Below are 24345 nucleotides of genomic sequence, written 5' to 3'. Positions count from 1 at the left end.
AAGCCTTTCAAGCTAACAAGAGAACGTTGGTGAATGTTTAATTAATCAGCAGTGACAAAGCAACAATCACAAAAGCCACCAACTTCAATTTTTATATTGCATTCCCTTTGCCAAATCCCAGTCTCTGCAGTCAACTAGCACTTTGCTTTTCACCCCACTACTAACAATTTCCTTCACTTCACTGTCAAAACCCTTGGATAAATACAATGAGTGTTTCAATTGAGAACAACACACTAAGAGAAAACTGCAATGTTGGTGGCTGCAATATGTGTTTGCAGTCATAGTAAAATCATATCTGACTTATGTCAGCATCATGATAGGGAACAACAGTACCCAACAAATAACCACACCACTACATGCCTCTTTCTGAAGGTAGCATGTCAAAAAGATGAAGAGATGCATCCTGCTCTCCCACTTCTACAAAATACTCACAGTTAGGTAACCATTCCAAGGTCAGTACTGAGACCCTCGAAATACATGAGCCGATTCATTTTCAGGTACTGCTAACTTTGTGGGCTATATTTGAAATGTGTGATCAGGCACCGCTAATTTGAATGCTTGGCTGAAATAAATATGTGAATATATGAATATATTAACATACTGTTACATACAAAAGGTTTTGTAGTGGTTATATACAATATTGTTAAGGAATATGTAAAACGTTGTGTTGAAAGCATATATGCTATCCCCTTGCAGGAATTGTTACTACTCAACACTGAAGACCATACTTAATATTAGGGTCGGCAAGTAGCCTGCTGGTTAGAGCATTGGACTAGTAACCGAAAGGTTGCAAGATCGAATCCCCGAGCTGACAAAGTAAAAATGTGTTGTTCTACCCTGAACAAGGCAGTTAACCCACTGCTACTACGCTGTCATTGGAAATAAGAACATGTTCTTAACTGACTCCCCTAGTGAAATGAAGGTTAAATAATAATATGACAACATGGAATTCATGATGGTAACATGCAATTGAAAAGTCAGGCAAAAAGTGTGTATTCCAATGATGACCAATGTTATCAAAACAGAAATGTGGGTATTACATATCACAACAGTTACCCAAATACCCTACAATTACACATAAATAAAGGTTCTATTTTCAAATGATGTAGAGGTGAGTTTGTATGCCCGCAGAAAGAGAAGTTGAAGGCCTTCACTTGACTTACCCACTTGAGACGTCTCTGGGACAGAGGCCCGGTAGGGGCCTTCAACGAACTGTGGCGGATTGTCGTTGATATCCTGCACCTTTATGATGAACTCCGAGGGCGGTTCCAGGGGTTGATCGGTGTCTCTGTTCGTGACTTGTGCTGTAAGCGTGTACTCTGCCTTCTCCTCTCTGTCCAGTCTCTTCATGGCGTGAATATCTCCCGTAATCTCGTTGATGGCAAAGATGGTACCCGCCCCCTCGCCAGCCAGGACATACTTTATTGGTGTGCTGCCAACATCCAAATCTGTGTGTAGCTGGAAAAAAAAGGAATGAATTGGTAAGCGTCACAATTTATTGTTATATCACTGGCATAATCTTTTAAGTTAATTGATAAGAGTTTTATGAATGTTGAAAACCAATGTTGGCGCGACTGGGGTAGTCATAAATGTTTTTTCGTACATATTGACAACTGAAGCCCACTGAGAAGAAAGTTTATGGTGAACTGATACACTATAGAAAGTGGGTCATGTCTACCTTATTATCTTATCACGAAGCACAGTATACAAATAGTAATGCCAGTACACATTAGTGCGAATAACACTCTATGGCCAGAGTTTTTTTTTCTTTCTAAACAACCTCAAACACTTTCATTGCCTATAAATCCGTGGTGTAAAGTACTGAAGTAAAAATACTTTAAAGTACTACTTAAGTCATTTTTGGGGATATCTGTACTTTACATGACTACTTATTTTATTGACAACTTGTAGTTTTACTCCACTACGTTCCTAAAGAAAATATGTCCTTTTTACTCCATTTATTTTATCTGACACCCAAATGTACTATTTACATTTTGAATGCTTAGCAGGACAGGAAAAGTGTCTAATTCACAGAATTATCAAGAGCACATCTCTGGCCATCCCTAATGCATCTGATCTGGCGGACTCACGAAACACAAATGCTTTGTTTGTAAATTATGTCTGAGTGTTGGAGTGTGCTCCTGACTATCCATACATTCATAAAACAAGAAAATCTTGCAATCTGGTTTGATTAACATTTACTTGAACTTTTGATACGTAAGTATACAGTGCCTTGCGAAAGTATTCGGCCCCCTTGAACTTTGCGACCTTTTGCCACATTTCAGGCTTCAAACATAAAGATATAAAACTGTATTTTTTTGTGAAGAATCAACAACAAGTGGGACACAATCATGAAGTGGAACGACATTTATTGGATATTTCTAACTTTTTTAACAATTCAAAAACTGAAAAATTGGGCGTGCAAAATTATTCAGCCCCCTTAAGTTAATACTTTGTAGCGCCACCTTTTGCTGCGATTACAGCTGTAAGTCGCTTGGGGTATGTCTCTATCAGTTTTGCACATCGAGAGACTGACATTTTTTCCCATTCCTCCTTGCAAAACAGCTCGAGCTCAGTGAGGTTGGATGGAGAGCATTTGTGAACAGCAGTTTTCAGTTCTTTCCACAGATTCTCGATTGGATTCAGGTCTGGACTTTGACTTGGCCATTCTAACACCTGGATATGTTTATTTTTGAACCATTCCATTGTAGATTTTGCTTTATGTTTTGGATCATTGTCTTGTTGGAAGACAAATCTCCGTCCCAGTCTCAGGTCTTTTGCAGACTCCATCAGGTTTTCTTCCAGAATGGTCCTGTATTTGGCTCCATCCATCTTCCCATCAATTTTAACCATCTTCCCTGTACCTGCTGAAGAAAAGCAGGCCCAAACCATGATGCTGCCACCACCATGTTTGACAGTGGGGATGGTTTGTTCACCTGTGTTGCTTTTACGCCAAACATAACGTTTTGCATTGTTGCCAAAAAGTTCAATTTTGGTTTCATCTGACCAGAGCACCTTCTTCCACATGTTTGGTGTGTCTCCCAGGTGGCTTGTGGCAAACTTTAAACAACACTTTTTATGGATATCTTTAAGAAATGGCTTTCTTCTTGCCACTCTTCCATAGAGGCCAGATTTGTGCAATATACGACTGATTGTTGTCCTATGGACAGAGTCTCCCACCTCAGCTGTAGATCTCTGAAGTTCATCCAGAGTGATCATGGGCCTCTTGGCTGCATCTCTGATCAGTCTTCTCCTTGTATGAGCTGAAAGTTTAGAGGGACGGCCAGGTCTTGGTAGATTTGCAGTGGTCTGATACTCCTTCCATTTCAATATTATCGCTTGCACAGTGCTCCTTGGGATGTTTAAAGCTTGGGAAATCTTTTTGTATCCAAATCCGGCTTTAAACTTCTTCACAACAGTATCTCGGACCTGCCTGGTGTGTTCCTTGTTCTTCATGATGCTCTCTGCGCTTTTAACGGACCTCTGAGACTATCACAGTGCAGGTGCATTTATACGGAGATTTTATTACACACAGGTGGATTGTATTTATCATCATTAGTCATTTAGGTCAACATTGGATCATTCAGAGAACCTCACTGAACTTCTGGAGAGAGTTTGCTGCACTGAAAGTAAAGGGGCTGAATAATTTTGCACGCCCAATTTTTCAGTTTTTGATTTGTTAAAAAAGTTTGAAATATCCAATAAATGTCGTTCCACTTCATGATTGTGTCCCACTTGTTGTTGATTCTTCACAAAAAAATACAGTTTTATATCTTTATGTTTGAAGCCTGAAATGTGGCAAAAGGTCGCAAAGTTCAAGGGGGCCGAATACTTTCGCAAGGCACTGTATTTTAGAAGTTACATTTACTTTTGATACTTAAGTATATTTAAAACCAAATACTCTCAGACTTTTACTCAGGGAGTATTTTACTGGGTGACTTTCACTCTTACTTGAGTCATTTTCTATTAATGGTGTCTTTACTTTTACTCAAGTATGAGATTTGAGTACTTTTTCCCATCACTGCCTATGTATAGAGTCACCTGTCAAGGTCTTTGACACTGCCATCTTGCAAGCGAGCACACATTGTGTGAACATTAGCGGATTCAAGTACAGACAACCCTTTTCATGTTTAAAATGACTACAGAGATTCATAGGGAATAAGATGATAAGAGAACTGGAGCTCCAAGGTAAGAGACAGTTGGAGGTGTTTTTCTTCTTCTTCAAATGAGGAGCGGATATGGCTGGTTTTATTCTATCCATATATTAGGAACTTGATCCCAAAGGTAAGTAACTAAGGATTGCAGGGGGGATCTTAAAGTAGAACATTTGCAAATTGGACAATGTTCAGCATTGGTCTGAAACATGGCCAGAAGAGGTCCTCTTTCTAATTTGTATTTTTGTAAAGATCTTGCGCCAGAACATCCTATTCAGCAACTTCCATTTCATTTTCTGCCCTGAAATTTGCCAGAGGTATTCCTTTGAGACCATGTTTGGGGACAGAGTAACAAGGTAAAATGTGTGTACAGAAATCCAGACCTCTATAAAGCCTCCACGATTGTTTTATAAACCCGTTTTCATGCATATACTGTCTCAAAGGTGCTGTTCACAGACACTGACAAAGCATATTCACTTAAATTGTCACACCTTGCACTTTTGTTTTCCTAATTGTGCCATCATTTCACATGAAAGATGTGGCTCATTAACACAACAGCTTCACAACATTCCACACACTACGAAACCCCTTAAATGAGCCCAAATGAATGCATGTCGGTTTACTTGGAGGCTGTGTGTGTGTGTGTGTGTGTGTGTGTGTTAAAATACAAAGCCGGCAAAGAAGAACCATACATGGTACGAAGTCTTCTTAGTATAATTGTATCAATTATTCTAATCAAGGAACAAAAATAAATATCAACCCCCCCCACCCCTCCCCAGTGCATACTGTCCAGTGTAAATGGTACCTCTTTCCCTCTCGTAGGATGATCTTCATACCACAATGCACAAGTGATCATCAGAGGGGAGAATTAAAGAAGCGGGGCTGACAAGGCTGTCTATCATTATCCAAGTTAGCAAGGCACCAAAACTGAACCGGCAAACAATGACATTCTGGGAACACTTTTAACCTTAACCGTTTTGTGTTCATTAAAACTGTTCTGTCCACATTCGCAATTGCAACAATAACGTTATATAGTACAAACGCTCACCCACTCAAACCCTCAAACTGCACTTTCAGTTAAATAAAGTTTAAACCAAAAAATTAAATAAAAAAGTCTGCACTAAATAAGCATAAGTAGTTTAACGACTGGAAAATAACCCAACAGCAATGTCACAACCGCAGCCTTGCATGATAATGAAAACTGGTCACGTACCCGGACTTCCCATCATGCATCTACGTATCTATGTTTATTAGAAACCCCTCTACATGTAAGAACTCAGACATCATGCTTATTGGCCTGTGTTACAGTTCACTGCTTCATTGTGAATCCCAATGCACAATGACGGGAATCAGACCCCCTTCCCACTGTACCCTCAATCACTGCCACATGTGGCTGCTTTTACTGTCAAGCTCAGGAGAAAACATGCCACTCCATACTCAAGATGAGCTTTCATAGCAGTCGGTGGAACAATAGTGCATTCTAATGAGGAATATTTCATTCCCCTCGGCCTCAGGCTCCACACTTAAGTGTAGCGTTAAGCCCTACATGGCGAATTAATGATTTTGCTCCTTGTCAGGGCAAGTGGTGGAGAGGGCATGTGCTGCTCCTCTCTGCAGGGTGAGGGAGTGTGAGGGAGAGAGGGCCCTGTCACCCTGTAAGGCTGGGTGTCAGCTGGCGTCTAGCATGTCAGAGCAGTTCCCCATCTGAATCTCATCGCAAGGCTCAATTAGCCAGGGTTTCTTTGTGCAGTTCACCCTGGAAGCTTAAATCCTTATATGCTGATTTGTGTGGTGAAATTCATCCTACAATACTTGCTTTTTACATCCTAAGAAATTTGGGTGTGGGCTATCTGTGTGTGGTTCACAAACTGACATGAAAAGCAACATATGAGCAAGTATGATCAGACTGAAACCCTGTTTACAACTGGTAAGATAATGAGAATGACTATTTCCTATACGTTCTTATTTGATTAGATCACGGTCAGATAAAAGGTCAGATATGATGTCCATTGGTCACTGTAACAATTTCTCACTGTATTAGGTCACAGTTGCCATCATAGGGGATGTAGTTCTAAAAACATGGCATCATATACAGAACCAGTCAAAAGATTGGACACCACTCATTCAAGGGTTTTTCTTGATTTTTACTATTTTATACATTGTAGAATAAAACTGAAAACATCAAACAAATCAAAACATATTTTAGATTCTTCAAAGTATCCACCCTTTGCCTTGATGACAACTTTGAACACTCTTGGCATTCTCTCAACCATCTTCATGAGGTAGTCAGTCACCTGGAATATATTTCAATTGCCTTGTTAATTTGTGGAATATGTTTCCTTCTTAATGCAATTGGGCCAATCAGTTGTGTTGTGACAAGGTAGGAGTGGTATACCCAAATCACTGAAGCTGGAGACTCATATCTCCCTCTCTAACTTTAAGCAGAGCAGCTCACAGATCACTGCACCTGTATGTAGCCCATCTGTAAATAGCCAATCCAACTACCTCATCCCCATAGTGTATTTATTTTTTGCTCCTTTGCACCCCAGTATCTCTACTTGTACATGCATCTTCTGCACATCTATCACGCCAGTGTTTAATTGCTAAATTGTAATTTTTCCGCCACTATGGCCTATTTATTGCCTTAACTCCTTTATCTTACCTCATTTGCACACACTGTATATAGACTGTCATATTGTGTTATTGACTGTATGTTTGTTTATTCCATGTGTAACTCTGTGTTGTTGTTTGTGTCGCACTGATTTGCTTTATCTTGGCCAGGTCGCAGTTGTAAACTTGTTCTCAACTGGCCTACCTGGTTAAATAAAGGTTAAATAAATAAATTAATTAATACATAAGATAACCCTATTTGCAAAAAACATCAAGTGCTATGGTGAAACTGTCTCTCATGAAGGACCGCCACAGCAAAGGAAGACCCAGAGTTAGCTCTGCTGCAGAGGATACGTTAAGTTAACTGCACCTCAGATTGCAGCCCAAATAAATGCTTCACAGAGTTCAAGTAACAGACACATCTCAACATCAACTGTTCAGAGGAGACGGCGTGAAACAGGCCTTCATGGTTGAATTGCTGCAAAGAAACCACTACTGAAGGACACCATTAATAAGATGAGACTTGTTTGGGCCAACAAACACGAGCAATGGACATTAGACTGGTGGAAATCTGATGAGTTTAAATTTGAGATTTTTGGTTGATCTCTGCATGTGTGGTTCCACCGTGAAGCATTGAGGAAGAGGTGTGATGGTGTGGGGTGCTTTGCTGGTGACACTGTCAGTGATTTATTTAGAATTCAAGGCACAACCAGCATGGCTACCACAGCATTCTGCAGTGATGCGCCATCCCATCTGCTTTGCACTTAGTTGGATTATCATTTGTTTTTCAACAGGACAAAGACCCAAAACATACCTTCGGCCAAGAAGAGTGATGGAGTGCTGCATCAGATGACCTGGCCTCCACAATCACTCAACCTCAACCCAATTGAGATGGTTTGGGACGTGTTAGACCGCAGAGTGAAGGAAAAGCAGCCAACAAGTGCTCAGCATATGTGGGAACTCCTTCAAGACTGTTGGAAAAGCATTCCTCATGAAGCTGGTTGAGAGAATGCCAAGAGTGTGCAAAGCTGTCATCAGGGCAAAGGGTTGCTGCTTTGAAGAATCTAAAATATTAAATATATTTTCATTTGTTTAAAACTTTTTTGGTTTCTACATGATTCAATATGCGTTATTTCATAGTGTTGATGTCTTCACTATTATTCTACAATGTATAAAATAGTAAAAAATAAAGAAAATCCATTGAATGAGTAGGTGTTTCCAAACTTTTGACTGGTACTGTATATATAAAGCAAATTCCACTTTACCTTAAGGCTACACTAAGGAATTACTTACTGTAGTTACTTGATTCTGAGCAAGAAGTCTACCAATTTATACAGACAGTTTTTCATTAGGAAGATTTAATTTGTTAATTACACCTACATGAATAATCTGTAATTCTAAATATTGCAATAACATTTGAATATAAGGAACAGATGGCTCGATGCATGATATATGATACACTTAGCTATTCTTGGGGACAATTTTCCCTGCAGTCCATCCCATGAAAGTACCATTTTAATCAAATCTGCCAAAAATGTCCTCAGTGAGAACCACACTACTCCAACAATGAGAGTTACAATAATTAAAGTCAGATCCACTGTCTTGAATGGTGCAACCTCTCAGAGCAGAACCCTATTGAGGAGGAGAAGAGGAAGAAATGGCAACCGTTGTGTTATTGTTGGGCCAGACTACTGCTTCTCAAGATTAATTCAAAGGCAAAAGGATCACAGAGCAAATTATTTGGCTACCTTTAGTCTAAGAGGCCAATGCAATTAGATGTACTCATCCATGAAAATATGTTGTTTGTGAGTGTGTGTGTGTGTGTGTGTGTGTGTGTGTGTGTGTGTGTATGTGAGTGTGTGTGTGTGTGTGTGTGTGTGTGTGTGTGTGTGTGTGTGCGTGCATGCATCCGTCCGTGTGTGTGTGCGTGCGTTCGTGAGGAGTTTGTAGTGTGTGTGTGTGTGTGTGTGTGTGTGTGTGTGTGTGTGTGTGTGTGTGTGTGTGTGTGAGAGGAGTGTGTATTTCAGGCTGACTGCCTGCTGAGAGAAACTTGGAAATGGAAAATGATTTTGCAGTACACTTTAAAGGCCTTACACGCTATAGTGAGGGAATAACCTTTTGTACGTAAGAAACTATCCCTATTGAGTCATTCCCACTGTTCATTTAATTTGTTACAATTTCCCAACCTGAGCCAATCAATCTGCTACTGACGCCTTCACAAGTGTGCTATAAAAATATTTAACTGTAAAGTCAAGTCAATGCACTTGACGCAATGAGTGTATCTATACATTGCATCGCCATTCCATATGCATTCTCTGAGATTCTGTGCCCGGGCAGAAACCTCTGCATTATGTAGAGTGCAGAGACAAAGGAGCCGCAGCAGTAAAAATTCGTTAGGAGATGGATGCTGTGCGGTCTGTTAAACGGGGGTAGGTTTTTAGCTTTAACCTCCTCCACAGTATGATTAGCCTACCTATGAGCCTAAATATACACACCACAGGCTAGGGGAGAAGCCAGAACAAAACAACAATAATCAAGGAGCAAATTGTTTTCTTTTTTTCCACGCAGCTGACCTACTCAAATCAGAATGAGATTGATTTCGCAAGGTACAGATGGAACCTGTTGCAAGTGTAATTTGATGCATCATTTCGTTGTGATGGATTGTTATTGTTGTCCAGATGGCGCTGCTTGGGTTTCTAATTCATATTTCAACCATCTTTTGTTTTTTAATTATTGAACAACTGAATGAATTAGTTAGAAGATAGAAGATAGGCATCTCATTCTCCAGTACAACATGCAATGTGATCTTGTAAATGACACCACTGCAAAGCAACACATTTTTAAGGGTTAAGTGCTTATCGGAGTCCAAAAACGTATACGCATCCACACACCAGTGTTCTTGAATATTGGACCGTTAACTTGAATACTTTTCAAATTCTTGCACGTCTCAAGCCATTTCCCCAACCGTCGCCACGTCGGTTAGGAATGTTGGGGAGGTGCACGGTCGCGACTGTGTGTCTAAGCGAATGGTGGTTGCAAAGTCGGATGGATTTGTCACAATGGACCACAGGGAAAACCACAGCTTTGGATTCTGAAATGCCCTTTAGACAATGGAGCTGCTGTTCTTCATGTTGGACTGTTGAGTAGAAACGTAGCTGTGGCCTACTCTGATTTACAGAGTATTATACAGGATTTTTTGTTTTGTAACTTTCTCACCAAACATGGTCAACAGTTAAACACACTAGTATTACCTGTGTCAATTAAACTCAGAAAACGATGTTTTAAATGCTCTTCCAAGGTTTTCCAGCACATAGCTTTGACCTGCTACAGTAGCTATGTTGGTCTATTGTACTTCAAAGAATGTGTAGGCAGGTTGCTTAGGATTCAAACCTTCTCAAACAGCCTATCGAACAGCCCATCAACCTATTGACGTGACTACAGGCTAATGATACATTTATCAGAATAACAATTCCAGTAAAATGAAAGACTGTTATTCCAGGATAGATTTAACCAGTACACTTCTAGGGGTCTTTACCCTCATGTTCTGTACAATGAGTCATGACATACATTACAGAGGACTAAGAGAGACATGCAGTGCAACAACTTTTATTTAGGGCTCCCTCCCACGGAAAAAAAAGAGAACATTGCGCAACATTTCAATAACGGAAGAACAGACTTTTGAGTCCTTGACCAGGCGTCATGGACAACTTCAGTTAAGAGTTTTCTCTGTCGGGAATAAATTGTAAGTGTGTCCTACTGAAAAAAAGTAGGCCACAAGTGCACTAAAAACATGTATCTGTAACCTGTGGCGGGCTAGCAGGAACATTAAACTAAGTACGCCAATCCAGCAATAAACACACAGCAACACCTGGATTTCATATAGAAACAAGGCTTGCATATCTCTCCATTGGGATATTTCATGTACAGGTATCAGAGAGAAATGTATCTGTAATACATCTAGAAACATTGCTGTTATTGGTTAGATTTATATCCCACGCCCCCCTTAATTAAGAAGCTTAGCTTTTCGACTGTCATTAGATATACAAATAACACCATTGTTTTATGTTCTTGGATGGGGGAAAAAAAAAAAAGGATGCTTTGCTGTAGCGGAAAACAGTTAAGCAGTGCTCTTCACAGCAGCAGCTGGCAGCTCCCTTCAGATAGCTAGGGGACGGAAAAGGTCCCTCGATTAGGTAGCACCGTCAACGCAGGTCGTCGAGTTGGAACGTGGGATTACACCGACCTGTGTTGGAAGACGCCACGTCACTTCCGAGTGGACGGCCGCTTACAGGCTGAAGCACTGTCTGTGTGAGTCATGCTTGTGTGCGTGTGTTTCACACTGCTGAGAAGAAGGAACCATTGACCAGGGAGAGAAACATCACCATACCCTCCCACAGACAGCAGTGATGCTGTTTTTTCTTTCTTTTTTTGGAGAAACTCAGCCATCTAAGTACATTATCGTTGTAGCTCTGAGACACAGTTCAGGACCTATCCAAAATTACATAACTTTATCCCAATGCAAAACGGCTGACCTTTTACATCACACTGCACCACTCAAAAGAATGCAGCAAAATAACAGACAAGGTCCTGAAGATTCATATAAAGTGCTCCCATTTCAGTCCAGCACTTCAGTCGAGATCATTTCAACTAAATATTGTTATATGCTACAGAAAGAGAGTAATTTCTTCCTCCCTACGGTGCCGAAGAACGTAGAAATTGCTTCATGTAACTCATCTCCCTAGCTACCTCACTTCATTTTAAAGTTATCTGCTTTTCTCTCCCCATCAAATCTGGGAAATATCTTAGTCTGTTTAAAAGGTTACCCAGGAAAAAAATAAGAAAACGGGTTAGGTCTTTGGGGTATTGTAAATGTAAGAACGAGCAGGTAAATTAGGAGTTATTTTTATAACTAGTTACTGTCAGGGATGGTGTCCTCAGTTCTGGGAATGTACAGATGACAGCTGGTAAATAGGAAAAAGTCAAGCCTTTTACTGTAATTAAATTCAGTTCCATAGTGAAAGAGACAGGAGTCAAAACTGACTTTTTGAATTGTTCATGTGTCTTTTTTTCTCTCTCTCTTTCTGGAATTGCCCATAAGGTAATGTCAACAGAGATTTCACGGCACACTGCTGGTACATCAGCCAGGCTCAGGGTCCCCTTACCTGTGATTTACATTAGAGCTGAGCCACAAAGGGATTTTCCATGCCACTGACAGGACAACACTCCAGGGCTCCAGAGTTACGCACCCGAACAATGCTGTTCGGCCACAAGGCATAGAGCTGTTTTTACCACCAAGAGAGACAGTCTACATGACTGCAATTAGTCATTTTATTTACTACAGTATTAAATAACTTAGATATGATCTGCTGAAAGTACCCTATGAAACAGAGCTTGTCTAGTAATGTTATCTTGGGATAAAGTACAGTACAGTACATTTCAGAAGATACATGCATTACCGTATTACCTATTCATGGAAATACATTACATCACCAAAAGTATGTGGACACCCCTTCAAATGAGTGGATTCGGCTATTTCAGCCACACCCGTTGCTGACGTGTATAATATCGAACGCACAGCCATAGACAAACATTGGCAGTAGAATGGTTCATACTGAAGAGCTCAGAGACTTTCAGCGTGGCACCGTCATAGAATTCCACCTTTCCAACATGTCAGTTTGTCAAATTTGTGCCCTGCTAGATTTGCCCAAAGTCAACTGTCAGTGCTGTTATTGTGAAGTGGAAACGTCTAGGAGCAACAACGGCTCAGCCACAAAGTGGTAGGTCACACAAGCTCACAGAACGGGACCATCGAGTGCTGAAACACATAGCCTGTAAAAATAATTTGTCCTTGGTTGCAACACTCATTACCAAGTTCCAAACTGCCTTTGGAACCAACGTCAGCACAATAACTGTTTGTAGGGAGTTTCATGAAATGGGTTTCCATGGCCGAGCAGCCGCACACAAGCCTCAGATCACAATGCGCAATGCCAAGTGTCGGCTGGAGTGGTGTAAAGCTCGCTGCCATCGGACTCTAGAGCAGTGGAAACACGTTCTCTAGAGTGATAAATCATGCTTCACTATGGGTTTGGCAGATGCCAGGAGAATGCTACTTGCCCCAATGCATGGTGCCAACTGTAAAGTTTGGTGAAGGAGGAATAATGTCTGGGGCTGTTTTTCAGGGTTCAGGCTAGGCCCCTTAATTCCAGTGAAATGCTATACCAAGATTATCCAGCACATAGCTTTGCCTACTACAGTTACTATGTTGGTCTACTGTACTTCAAACAATGTGTAGGCAGGTTGCTTAGGATTCAAACCTTCTCAAACAGCCTATCAACCTATCGACGTGACAATAGGCAAAAATACATTTATCAGAATAATAATTCCAGAAAAATTAAAGACTGTTATTCTAGGATAAATTTAACCAGTACACTTCTAGGGGACTTTACCCTCATGTTCTGTACAATGAGTCATGACATACATTACAGAGCACTAAGAGAGACATGCAGTGAAACAACCTTTATTTAGGGCTCCCTCCCACGGAAAAAAGTCAGACCATTGCGACTGCAGACGCCCACCTGTGCAACCTCTCAATAAATAACAAAAGAAAAGACTTGGGTTTGGCGGATGCCAGGAGAACGCTACCTGCCCCAATGCATAGTGCCAACTGTAAAGTTTGGTGACATTCTAGACGATTCTGTGCTTCCAACTTTGTGGCAACAGTTTGGGGGAGGCCCTTTCCTGTTTCAACATGACAATGCCACCATGCACAAAGTGAGGTCCATGCAGAAATGTTTTGGCGAGATCGGCGTGGAAGAACTTGACTGGCTTGCACAGAGCCCTGACCTAAACTCCACCGAAAACCTTTGGGATGAATTGGAACAGCGACTGTGTGCCAGGCCTAATCGCCCAACATCAATGCCCGACCTCACTAATGCTCTTGTGGCTGAATGGAAGCAAGTCCCCGCAGCAATGTTCCAACATCTAGTGGAAAGCCTTCCCAGAAGAGTGGAGGCTGTTACAGCAGCAAAGGGGGACCAACTCCATATTAATGCCCATGATTTTGGAATGAGATGTTCGACGAGGAGATGTTCACATACGTTTGGCCATGTAGTGTATATTTTACTACACTATGGAATCAGTGTAGTTACTTGAAAGCAGCAGTCTTTTACAGAGAAAACGTGTCAGAAAGCATGCCATAAGTCGTCCTAATCATATAAGAGAGCAGACCAATAGCCTACTGGAAGATACTGAAACAAATAGAGTCCTTCCTGGAATGATGGCTAGAACAGGAAGGGGGAGGGGGTTGTCTCTGTATGAGTGCCCCTCCCTATTACCCCTGACTGGGAGATGGATTCTGGCTGTCACACCTGCCTGACTCTGTTCCTGCCAGATGCGGAAGGGTCACAGGGAAAACACCCAAACAGTCGTCAATCTCACCATTGTCCAATGCTCCTCTGTCTTCTATAAGAGGTTCCAATATCCATTAAGTCGCTCCAGATGCTTACAAAAATGCTTACATGCACAGAAATGGGGTGATGAAATCTACTGACCTGTAATACCTGTGCGGGAGGATAAAAAAACAAATATGGAGTTGTACATAGACGGAGAGAAAAGAAGAGTTACATGCCATATCTTGATACATTTAGAGCAAATAAATGGAGATATAGAGATACTTCTTCCAAGACATTTTAAAACCAGAAACGATCAATTCCAAGTATTTTAGGTCAAAAACCAGATCTTATTTGGGGCCTGTGTGGTCATAATCGACGAAGAACAGTGTTTCCTTGTGCGGTGTATAATTTGTCTAACATTGTTACTGCTGTAAAAAGGCTCTGCAACAATAAAACATGAAAATATTGCATTTTTCCCTCTCCCCACCCTTCAGTACCCTCTCTTCCTTTTTAATTCTCTCAACTCCTAGCTCTCCTGGGGTTGAGAATAATGTACACAAGCACAACAGCAGAATTGAGAAGTGCTCGTGTTGTTTGTGCCTGGTGAAAGAAATCATCACAGCATGCATTTTTTTTTCCCACACAGACTTAATTGCAGAGAATCAGAAAGTTGGAGAATTCCCCCAGTATGCAGATCCACTTTGATGCTGTCACTCACACTGTGGAGCTTTTGATTAGCCATTGTTCAAAACAGCCTGTTCATGACCATGCACCCGCCATTAAACTAACTTACAGTAACTTCATGCCTTCTCTAACTGGGGCACCAGCTAGACCTCAAACAGCTTGTTATTGGAGGGATCACAACATAATACTTATATTCAAGGGGCAAAGCTGGTAGAAAGAAAACTAGCAAACAAACAGGGATAATTCAGTCACAAATGGGAAACCAATAGGTTTCTGGTGCCTACATGAGGCATAGCTTTAATACATGACATACAATAGATACAGTCAATTTAGTTGAAATTACAATGGGGCAGATCTCCTCATATCCTATTCAGAAGATCAGAAGTCAATATATAAATTCCCCTGACAACAAATCAACAAATCCACGCACAAAATCTGCAGTGATTTGTTGAAAATTGATTGTTATTTTCGGAACTTGCTGTATATGGCAGATGGTGCTAGACTAACCTCGTCTTCGTAGCCACCACTCTATGTACCAGTGTGTGTGTGTGTGTGTGTGTGTGTGTGTTTGTGTGTGAGAGAGAAAAAGTGTGTTTGCGAGAAAAAGAGAGGAAAAGAGAAAGCCCATGACACTTTCCTGCTAACACCTACTCCTCATGCTGTACAGAGGGAGTCCTTGCCTGAGGACAACCTTTACAGTGTCAGTGTCAGAGCAGACGGATTACTTGTTCTTCAGTGGCTTGCTAGTCCTCTCAGAAAGTGAAGTCACACTGCCTGGCATTCCCAGAGTTGCTTGCCAGAGTGCCTGGCCCGACCCAGCTCCCTGATTTACACACATCAGAGGGCTAGGTCAGTTGAGATCGTCACTTTACACTTTAACTGCCTGCAGAAGACTTCTCCCAGGCTAAGTGACTAACTCCACAAGATTGGATTCATATGCTAAAGGTCAGGACAGTAGATCATATGGCCTACATGGTCTGAGCCGGAAATGAATCCCAAGGCATCAGTAGCATGTTAAACGAAGCTATACCGAAATGTGTTTTATTCAACACTATTGTTAATTACTACCACAAAACGACAAGTGAATCGAGAAGGAAATGAACAAAAACTATTGTCTAATTAATGTGTTTGGGGGATGGAATTTGTTTTTGCTAATTGGCATTCACATTTTAATGGGACACTTTTTTTTCATGGTGACAAATGGCTCATATCACAATGCTTCCTAAGAGGATACTTGTATTATTTGACAGATTCTATCTTCTATATTCAACCCTTCCACAAATACAGAGGCATTTCCGCTCCAATTAAATATGCAAAGAACTGTAACTGTGCAAAGACACTATAATTAACAATATTGTATATTTTTTTGCTAAAAGGCAATATTTGTTTTCAGATATACTTTTCTGGTCATTGAACAACGACGACAAAAATATGATTTGTCCTGAGGCACTAATTGTATGCCTTCCATAACTTTCCCCACTAGTCATTAAATACATCAGTAGTCGTAACCACAGCCAGACAATGATGATAAGCAGTTCACTAGTGTTTGTGCATCATAAGGATTGGGGTATAAACAGGAAAACAAAATCAGACATAAAACAAATGCTGCCCCAAGACAGAATGCAACAAACAGAATATTCAGACACAATGGATGGGGATAAAAATATCTTGCCTGGAGAATTCCAGATTTGCCAATATACAACAAGCACTCTATAAATCAAAGTTTGCCACCAATTTGCACTTGTTCAGATATCTGGGGGGAACTATGTTTGTTTATTTTCCCCTCAGAGTCTGGCAGTTAACCACTCGAAATTAAGCCTGTGACAAAACACAGAGATGTATTGTATGGGAAAGCAGGCATGTCAGCTTTGGAGAACACCATTTATACTCATACATTATATTCTATTTACAAACCGCATTAACACCCATGGCAAAATCCCCCTTCCCCATAAATCTAGAGTATCCCTTCTCCTCCTAGCATCTAACGGGCCCACAGTTTTCAATTTCTAGAGCAAGAAAAGGACAGAGGTATAAAGCTCTTTCGACTGTTACATCTGTTCTACTTTATTACCAGTCTTTTGGGAAAAATCGGAGGGCAAGCTTTGCAGCCAGCGATCTGTTTACATTTTCTCTACAACACTGTATTGGAATTATAATTGTGTTCTATGGTGTCTTCTTTTGGTGCATAGGTCTGTTTAAAGGTCCTTTGGTCCAAGAGAAATGAAGAAAAATGAAACCCTTTTTGAGGGATTCGATTACTTGGTAGAAAGCGCAGCTGCACATATTTTTCTCTCTCTATCTTTCCTCGTGGTGCTACTCTCGCGGGAAGGATGATATTAAAGGGGGAATAGGGCTGATGCAAACACATTGAAAATATTTCGCAATTAAGGCTGATGCAGACAAAGGAAATGTTATTATTGATGGAGGATTATGAACGGGATAATTACAGCGGATCTAATGTCCACGGTCACAATTCTAAGTGCCTCGCCAAAGTGATATTAATTGCTTATTGACTTTCGTGACTCCCAATGTTCAAGGTTACAGGGGGTCATCGTGTTCAAGGTTGCATGGTACATTTGGTTGGCTAGAGTTGCCTTGGAGTCAAGCCATCACCAGATTGGATATGTGGGCCTGGCAAACATGCCGTAGGACATTGGTGAATAAAACAAACATTATTTTGTGCGCATTTTATTGTCCCACATTTTAGTCTCGATTGTTCATAAAGATTGTATGCATGTTAGGAGGTGGAGTATCTTCAGGATAAAGTTTGACTTCACTTGTGAAACAGTGTTACCAACCAACTTTGGCCTGCAGTTGAAGGTGGACGGGATGCTGATAATGATGATGAGTCTCAACACGAGGTGAATCTGAAGCAGCACAAAGTTAATTATCCAGTCTTGATTGGCAGTGATCTCTCTCGCAACTCATGTCCACCTATTGATTAATCAGAGGTTTTCAACTTGGCCCCGTTTCCACCTCATGTTATAATTTCCTCCAAAATATGAGTCTGTCAATAAGTAATTACTTGCTTGGCAAGTTGCTATGCAAAATGTTAATCTGACAGTGGAAGATCCATATCAATTGTTCATTTACATATGCAAATGAATCTAGCAGGAGGAAAACCAACAACAGTGACATCGACACTTGAATGCGAGTGCTAAAAATCCAAGGTGCTGCAACAGAGAAAAACAATTGTCTGCAGAGTGAATTTGGAGAAATGTCAAAAGCCTGAAACTTATATCAGGGTGGAACAAATGTGTCCAGATTTGATGACTCTTGTAAGCGGTTCCGTATGTGTGCTGTGCTGTGCATTAGTGGGAGATGGACTTTTAGCTGTTCCATTAGTCTTCCCCAGATAATGCAACACATTTTAGCCCCCCGTTTACTTAACATTCAGGATCCGGCCCCTCTATTTGCTCTAATCAACTGATAAGACGGAAGCCCTTTCTCCAACCCCTGGAGGGTGAAAACTGAACTCCTAATGGTCATTAGTAGTAATTATGTTCCGTAACTGGCACATCCAGCCCCTTTGCTGTGTTGATCCCATTCGGGCACAAGGGACCCAGATAGCTGATCCAAGGCACTTCTGGGCATGCCGTTATCTGCCAGGCCAACCGCAGCTTGTATGATAAAAGTCAAGTTAACTTTCCGGTATGATGAGACATACTGTGTTGTTTAGGCCAACGTGATTTGAGCAACACTGTTTCTTTTGTTTGGGAAAGTGTGCGGAGGTGTGTGTGGGTGTATATGGATACATCAAGAGGAAAGATCTAGCACTGTATCACCATTGTATGAGCTAATTGTTAACAAAGGTATCCTGAAGACACAATAAGCTAGGCTAAGTCCAGGGCTGGGCATGTGACAATAACCTCAATCAGTTGACACAGCCTTTTTCAAAACGGATTCAGTGGAGTTGTGATTTTATGCAAACCGTTTCCCTCTCCTCTCTCAGATCAAGCGCCTCTGCCCTAATCCCAAGAGCCGAACCTGCAGAGTGTGATCCTTATCGACAAGTGCAAAGCTAGTACAGACAGAGTGGGATTCAATTACATATGCACAGACCTTTTTGGAATGCAGCATCCTTGCTACTAGTGATGCAACAAAGGATGGAATCTCCCATCTATTCCATTGTAAATGTTTGATAATCCAATCCAAAAGACTCATCCCGATTCTTCAAAGGTCCGACCTTTCAGATGTGTTGACACGAACCTGTCGATGAGCAGGCTACCTTGCAATTAGTATCTCTCACTAAGTACATTGTTGAAAAGGTAATTGAATTCGTAGTTTAATGTCTGAACATCATCGCCATGATTAAATGAAAAGAACAGAAACTAACATGAATAATACAACAGCCATTGTCAGCTAGTCATAACCTCAGTGTTAATTGGCTTTGCCTTTATCCTACTTGATATTAATCAGATGCAGTGATAGAGCTGTATGATTACAACGCCCACAAGTTCTATTGTGCCCTTATTAATGAAACAAGACGAATGTATGTTACTCAACAGCCCTTAAAGTGAACCTAAATCTAGGCAGAATATGTCCCACTGAATATGCATCTTTAAGCAATAGCTTAATCGAAAGCCCTCGAAGAGAGGACGACATACGGGGGATCATCTTTGTATATACAAGACAACACGAGTGCGTTTCCTACCCGCCGGCTGTGACGAGGCAGGCCATTGTCAGAAAACTAATAAAGAGGCTCCCGTGTGTTGTAGTGCGGTAATTACACAGCCTGGGATATCAGTACGCTATTTATGAAAACATTGTGCATCAACAAAAAGAAAAGGTCATCAACATGGACACACCCCCAGCATTAGCATTTTCACAGCACACACACTGTGTATCTCCATAAATGGGAGATAAGAAAACATGACATTCTTTTCTTGAGTGCAAGAAAACATTGATAAACATGGCACATTTTAGCAGTGGGGATACAGGCTACTGGGATTCAGCAAACATCACCAGGCAGGGGACTACACAAATAGTGAGAAATACGGGGCTGTGTGGCAGCATCGATCCAGAGGTCGCAATCGGTTTGCTAGGTCATACCCTATGAGTGAGTGTAATACATTTTAAGATCAATGAAGATATGAAGTCTCGAAACTATCACAGCAACTGTACATACAGGTACTGCATCCCCAGGTACCTGTTCCTCATATGTTGATGATCAATAAACATCATACATCTACAATATTGGGGCAGCAGGTGGTTAGTTGTTAGAGCATTGGGCCAGTACCCGAAAGGTTGCTTGATCGAATCCCCGAGCTGACAAAGGTAAAAATCTGTCGTTCTGCCCCTGAACAAGACAGTTAACCCACTGTTCGTAGGCCGAATGTGTTCTTAACTTACTTGCCTAGGTAAATAAAATAACAAAAATATGAGTAGTTCCAAGAAGATGTATCTGTAATTGACATTGGTCGCGCCATTTAAATGATAATGCACATGAGGTGCATTATCATTTAGTTCCATTTCTCAATATGTGGTGGAGCAGGTGAACTCCTTGATGTTTGTTTTCAGTTCAAGGTCAAGATAAACCTCAGTCCACATGGACAGTGATGTAGAATAATGTCAACGGACTTTAAACATATGAACATTTGATCATTGGACTCTCTACTATTGATAACAAAACTGTATGCTACAACGGTAAAGAATGAGGAAATAAAAAATAAAAAAACGATTTTCAGACGTTCACCATCATAAACTCGTTCACGAAATGTCCTCTCACTGTCAACTGTGTTTATTTTCAGCAAACTTAACATGTGTAAATATTTGTATGAACATAACAAGATTCAACAACTGAGACATAAACTGAACAAGTTCCAAAGACATGCGACTAACAGAAATGGAATAATGTGTCCCTGAACAAAAAGGGGAGTCAAAATCAAAAGTAACAGTCAGTATCTGGTGTGGCCACCAGCTGCATTAAGTACTGCAGTGCATCTCCTCCTCATGGACTGCACCAGATTTGCCAGTTCTTGCTGTGAGATGTTACCCCACTCTTCCACCAAGGCACCTGCAAGTTCCCGGACATATCTGGGGGGAATGGCCCTAGCCCTCACCCTCCGATCCAACAGGTCCCAGACGTGCTCAATGGGATTGAGATCCGGGCTCTTCTCTGGCCATGGCAAAACACTGACATTCCTGTCTTGCAGGAAATCACACACAGAACGAGTAGTATGGATGGCGGCATTGTCATCGTGGAGGGTCATGTCAGGATGAGCCTGCAGGAAGGGTACCACATGAGGGAGGAGGATGTCTTCCCTGTAACGCACAGCGTTGAGACTGCCTACAATGACAACAAGTTCAGTCCGATGATGCTGTGAGACACCACCCTAGACCATGACGGACCCTCCACCTCCAAATCGATCCCGCTCCAGAGTACAGGCCTCAGTGTAATGCTAATTCCTTTGACAATAAACGTGAATCCGACCATCACCCCTGCTGAGACAAAACCGAGACTAGTCAGTGAAGAGCACTTTTTGCCAGTCCTGTCTAGTCCAGCGACAGTAGGTTTGTGCCCATAGGCGACATTGTTGCTGGTGATGTCTGATGAGGACCTGCCTTATAACAGACCTACAAGCCCTCAGTCCAGTCTCTCTCAGCCTATTGCGGACAGTCTGAGCACTGATGGAGGGATTGTGCGTTCCTGGTGTAACTCGGGAAGTTGATGTTGCCATCCTGTACCTGTCTCGCAGCTGTGATGTTCAGATGTACCAATCCTGTGCAGGTGTTGTACCATGTGGTCTGCCACTGCGAGGACGATCAGCTGTCCGTCCTGTCTCCCTGTAGCGCTGTTTTAGGCGTCTCACAGTATGGACATTGCACTTTATTGCCCTGGCCACATCTGCAGTCCTCGTGCCTCCTTGCAGCATGCCTAAGGCACGTTCACGCAGATGAGCAGGGACCCTGGGCATCTTTATTTTGGTGTTTTTCAGAGTGTTTAGAAAGGCCTCTTTAGTGTCCTAAGTTTCCATAGCTGTGACCTTAATTGCCTGCCGTCTGTAAGCTGTTAGTGTCTTAACGACCGTTCCACAGGTGCATATTAATGAATTGTTTATGGTTCATTGAACAAGCACGGGAAACAGTGTTTAAACCCTTTACAATGAAGATCTGTGCAGTTATTTGGATTTTTACAAATTATCTTTGAAAGACAGAGTCCTGAAAAAGGTCAGTTTTTTTTTTTTCTTGAGTTTACATGTCCTTTTCAGTTGCATAACCAAACTGATGATATACCATTATAGCTACGCCCCAAGAACAATGCATTTCACTGTACGCTAAGTCATAGCTTTTCACACAATTGTTGGCTTACTCCTATTCCTCCCATCCCTCTTGCTTACTATCAGCCAAGGGCACATGTCTGAACAACACAATACAGCGAAGAGATGGATAATGGCATGTGTGTGTGTGTCTAAAACAGAAGCCCATTACCAACACAATTGGCAGCTAACAAAGAAAGCCATCGTTCTTTGAGCACAATTCCAAGACCCTACATGTTCAGTCCTGATTTCCATTAAGGATTCATGACTCATCTGGATATTATATTACAACATTCTGAATTTATCATGCATGCACCCCCCCCCCCATCCCATCCCCTCATCCAGAACTGAAAAATCTGAAAATATTGTGTATCCAAAGGTTTCACACATTAAGCCTGCATTGCCACCACTACCTGCTAGTAGGTCCTTTCTAAATGCTGGACTTTTTCATTTGTAAGGCTTTGCTGTTGAGTCATGGACAACGTGGAGATGCAAATAAAAGCATTTTCAGAGGATATGAGTTTGTGTGTGCACTGGGTTGTTGAGAAAAGTCTGCTAGGTTGCCCTTTTAAGGTGTTTTATACTTTCAGCAATTATTTCAGCTATTTCTTTCTTCTCGCAAAAGGATCATTAAACAGAAATAATTCATTTGGGATAAAGGTCAGAGGCACAGTCTGTTGGCTGAGGCAGTTTCGCCGAGAAGTGCCTGGGCCATTGATTCTCCATGGATACTTTCTTTCACAATTTTTCCTGCTCAACTCACCATAATAGCGACAAAACAGTGATTAAGGTTAGCACCGTTTCTTCCTTTCACTCTGCTATGATTATCATCATCTTCACTAGTGGAGATTGGTAAAGAAATGGCTCCTCAAGCAAATGTCAGCGCCATTGTTCATTTCATCTTTGTTGTTGTTTTGGATCATGAGGGTGAGATGCGAGGAGGAAGGGGGGTGGTTGCTGTCATCTTTAAAAATTCCAGAAATAGGCTTTCCACCCACCCCTTCCCATATTGTCTTCTTCCGGCAGCCCACGTGTGCTCCTAGCTAACCATGAAGCCAAATGCACAATAACAACATCCATTCTTAACAAGATTACTTTGTAGTCCCCGTTTTGCTCCTGGGCTGTGTATGGGAGTAGAGGCACAGGGATGAGCTGTGATGCCTGCAGCTACTCAGGCTGAGGATGCCATCCATAGGAGAGGGATGGAGAGCTGAGCCAAACATCTACTGGCTCGAAGGGTTTCTTAGCTGCCCACGATCACTGCAAGAGGCCAATTAGTAGGTTTTAGATCATTATAATCGTAGATTTGAATAATTTGTAATTATGGCAAATTGATCCTGTCTGCCCAATGTTTAGCACATGTCTTGAACGAATATAGGCCCATATTACATTCACCCATAGAGGGTGACATAAAGGTCACGTCCCAACATGTCACCATAACGAGCTCTCTATAGTGGTACACATAGGGCGCATGTATAATATCCCCAGAATAATTGGGGTTAGTTAACTGGTATATCTAGAAGACAATGAATGATGGAATGTCAATAAAAGACTGTGGGACTGAAAGCATTAAGCCTGTTAGGATTAAACAAATGGCTTTTTTTTGGTTTGGGGAAAAGCGAACAACCCAAAAAAGGGATGATTTAGCCAAAGCAATGCACAAGCAAAGCATTAGAGGTGAACTACTTCATTCCAATGATTAGTTTGAGCACTTTGCCAGCCAACTCCGTTGAGCCGCTCAATGCACCAGCACCGCAACTTCAGATCGAGCCGAGGCCAGGACGCAGGAAGGAGAGCCGCCAGTCGCTAGAGGAGAGGTTAACACCACATATCAGCTCGCAAACACTGACATGGGAGCGCTAATCACTGCAAGCCTTTCCAAGTTTACATCACAAATACCCATTTATTAGGATTCTGCACTAAACCATGAAAATACCCATGCACTCACTAACTCAGCACCTTGGTGTGAACAATGGCAACTTTGTTCTATCCTCAGGGTTTCTGTGGCAACAGACTTGGACACCGGATGCATATACTGTAATATTTGATGCATGTATAGGGAATTAGCCTATACATGACCTTAAGAGTATATCTCATAAGCGTCTGTATCACTGCGTCTGAGGGATTGTGCCTTCTCCTACGTCTGACAATAAATGTACGGCCAAAAGGTAACAATACCTGGAGAGAGGAAATGGAGTATGTGCCCGTACTGTATGTGGATTTGAACATTATGTAAGGATAGAGGAT

General features: G+C 41.6%; 1 protein-coding gene across 2 annotated transcripts in view; it reads right to left on the bottom strand.

Moving 5' to 3' along the window:
- cdh8 (cadherin 8) overlaps positions 1-24345 on the bottom strand; it is an 86960-nt gene that overhangs the window by 47135 nt on the left and 15480 nt on the right. For both annotated transcript variants that reach the window (XM_021585911.3, XM_021585913.3), the window contains exon 3: positions 1164-1458. In XM_021585911.3, the coding sequence (XP_021441586.1) occupies positions 1164-1458 (295 nt within the window). The remainder of the gene's footprint in view (positions 1-1163; positions 1459-24345) is intronic.

Source organism: Oncorhynchus mykiss, chromosome 26 (genome assembly GCF_057628025.1).
Source record: "Oncorhynchus mykiss isolate SJ-2025 chromosome 26, ASM5762802v1, whole genome shotgun sequence".
NCBI classification, from domain to species: Eukaryota; Metazoa; Chordata; class Actinopteri; order Salmoniformes; family Salmonidae; genus Oncorhynchus; species Oncorhynchus mykiss.
The sequence above is the reverse complement of the archived record's forward strand: the minus strand, read 5'-3'. Positions and strand labels throughout refer to the sequence as shown.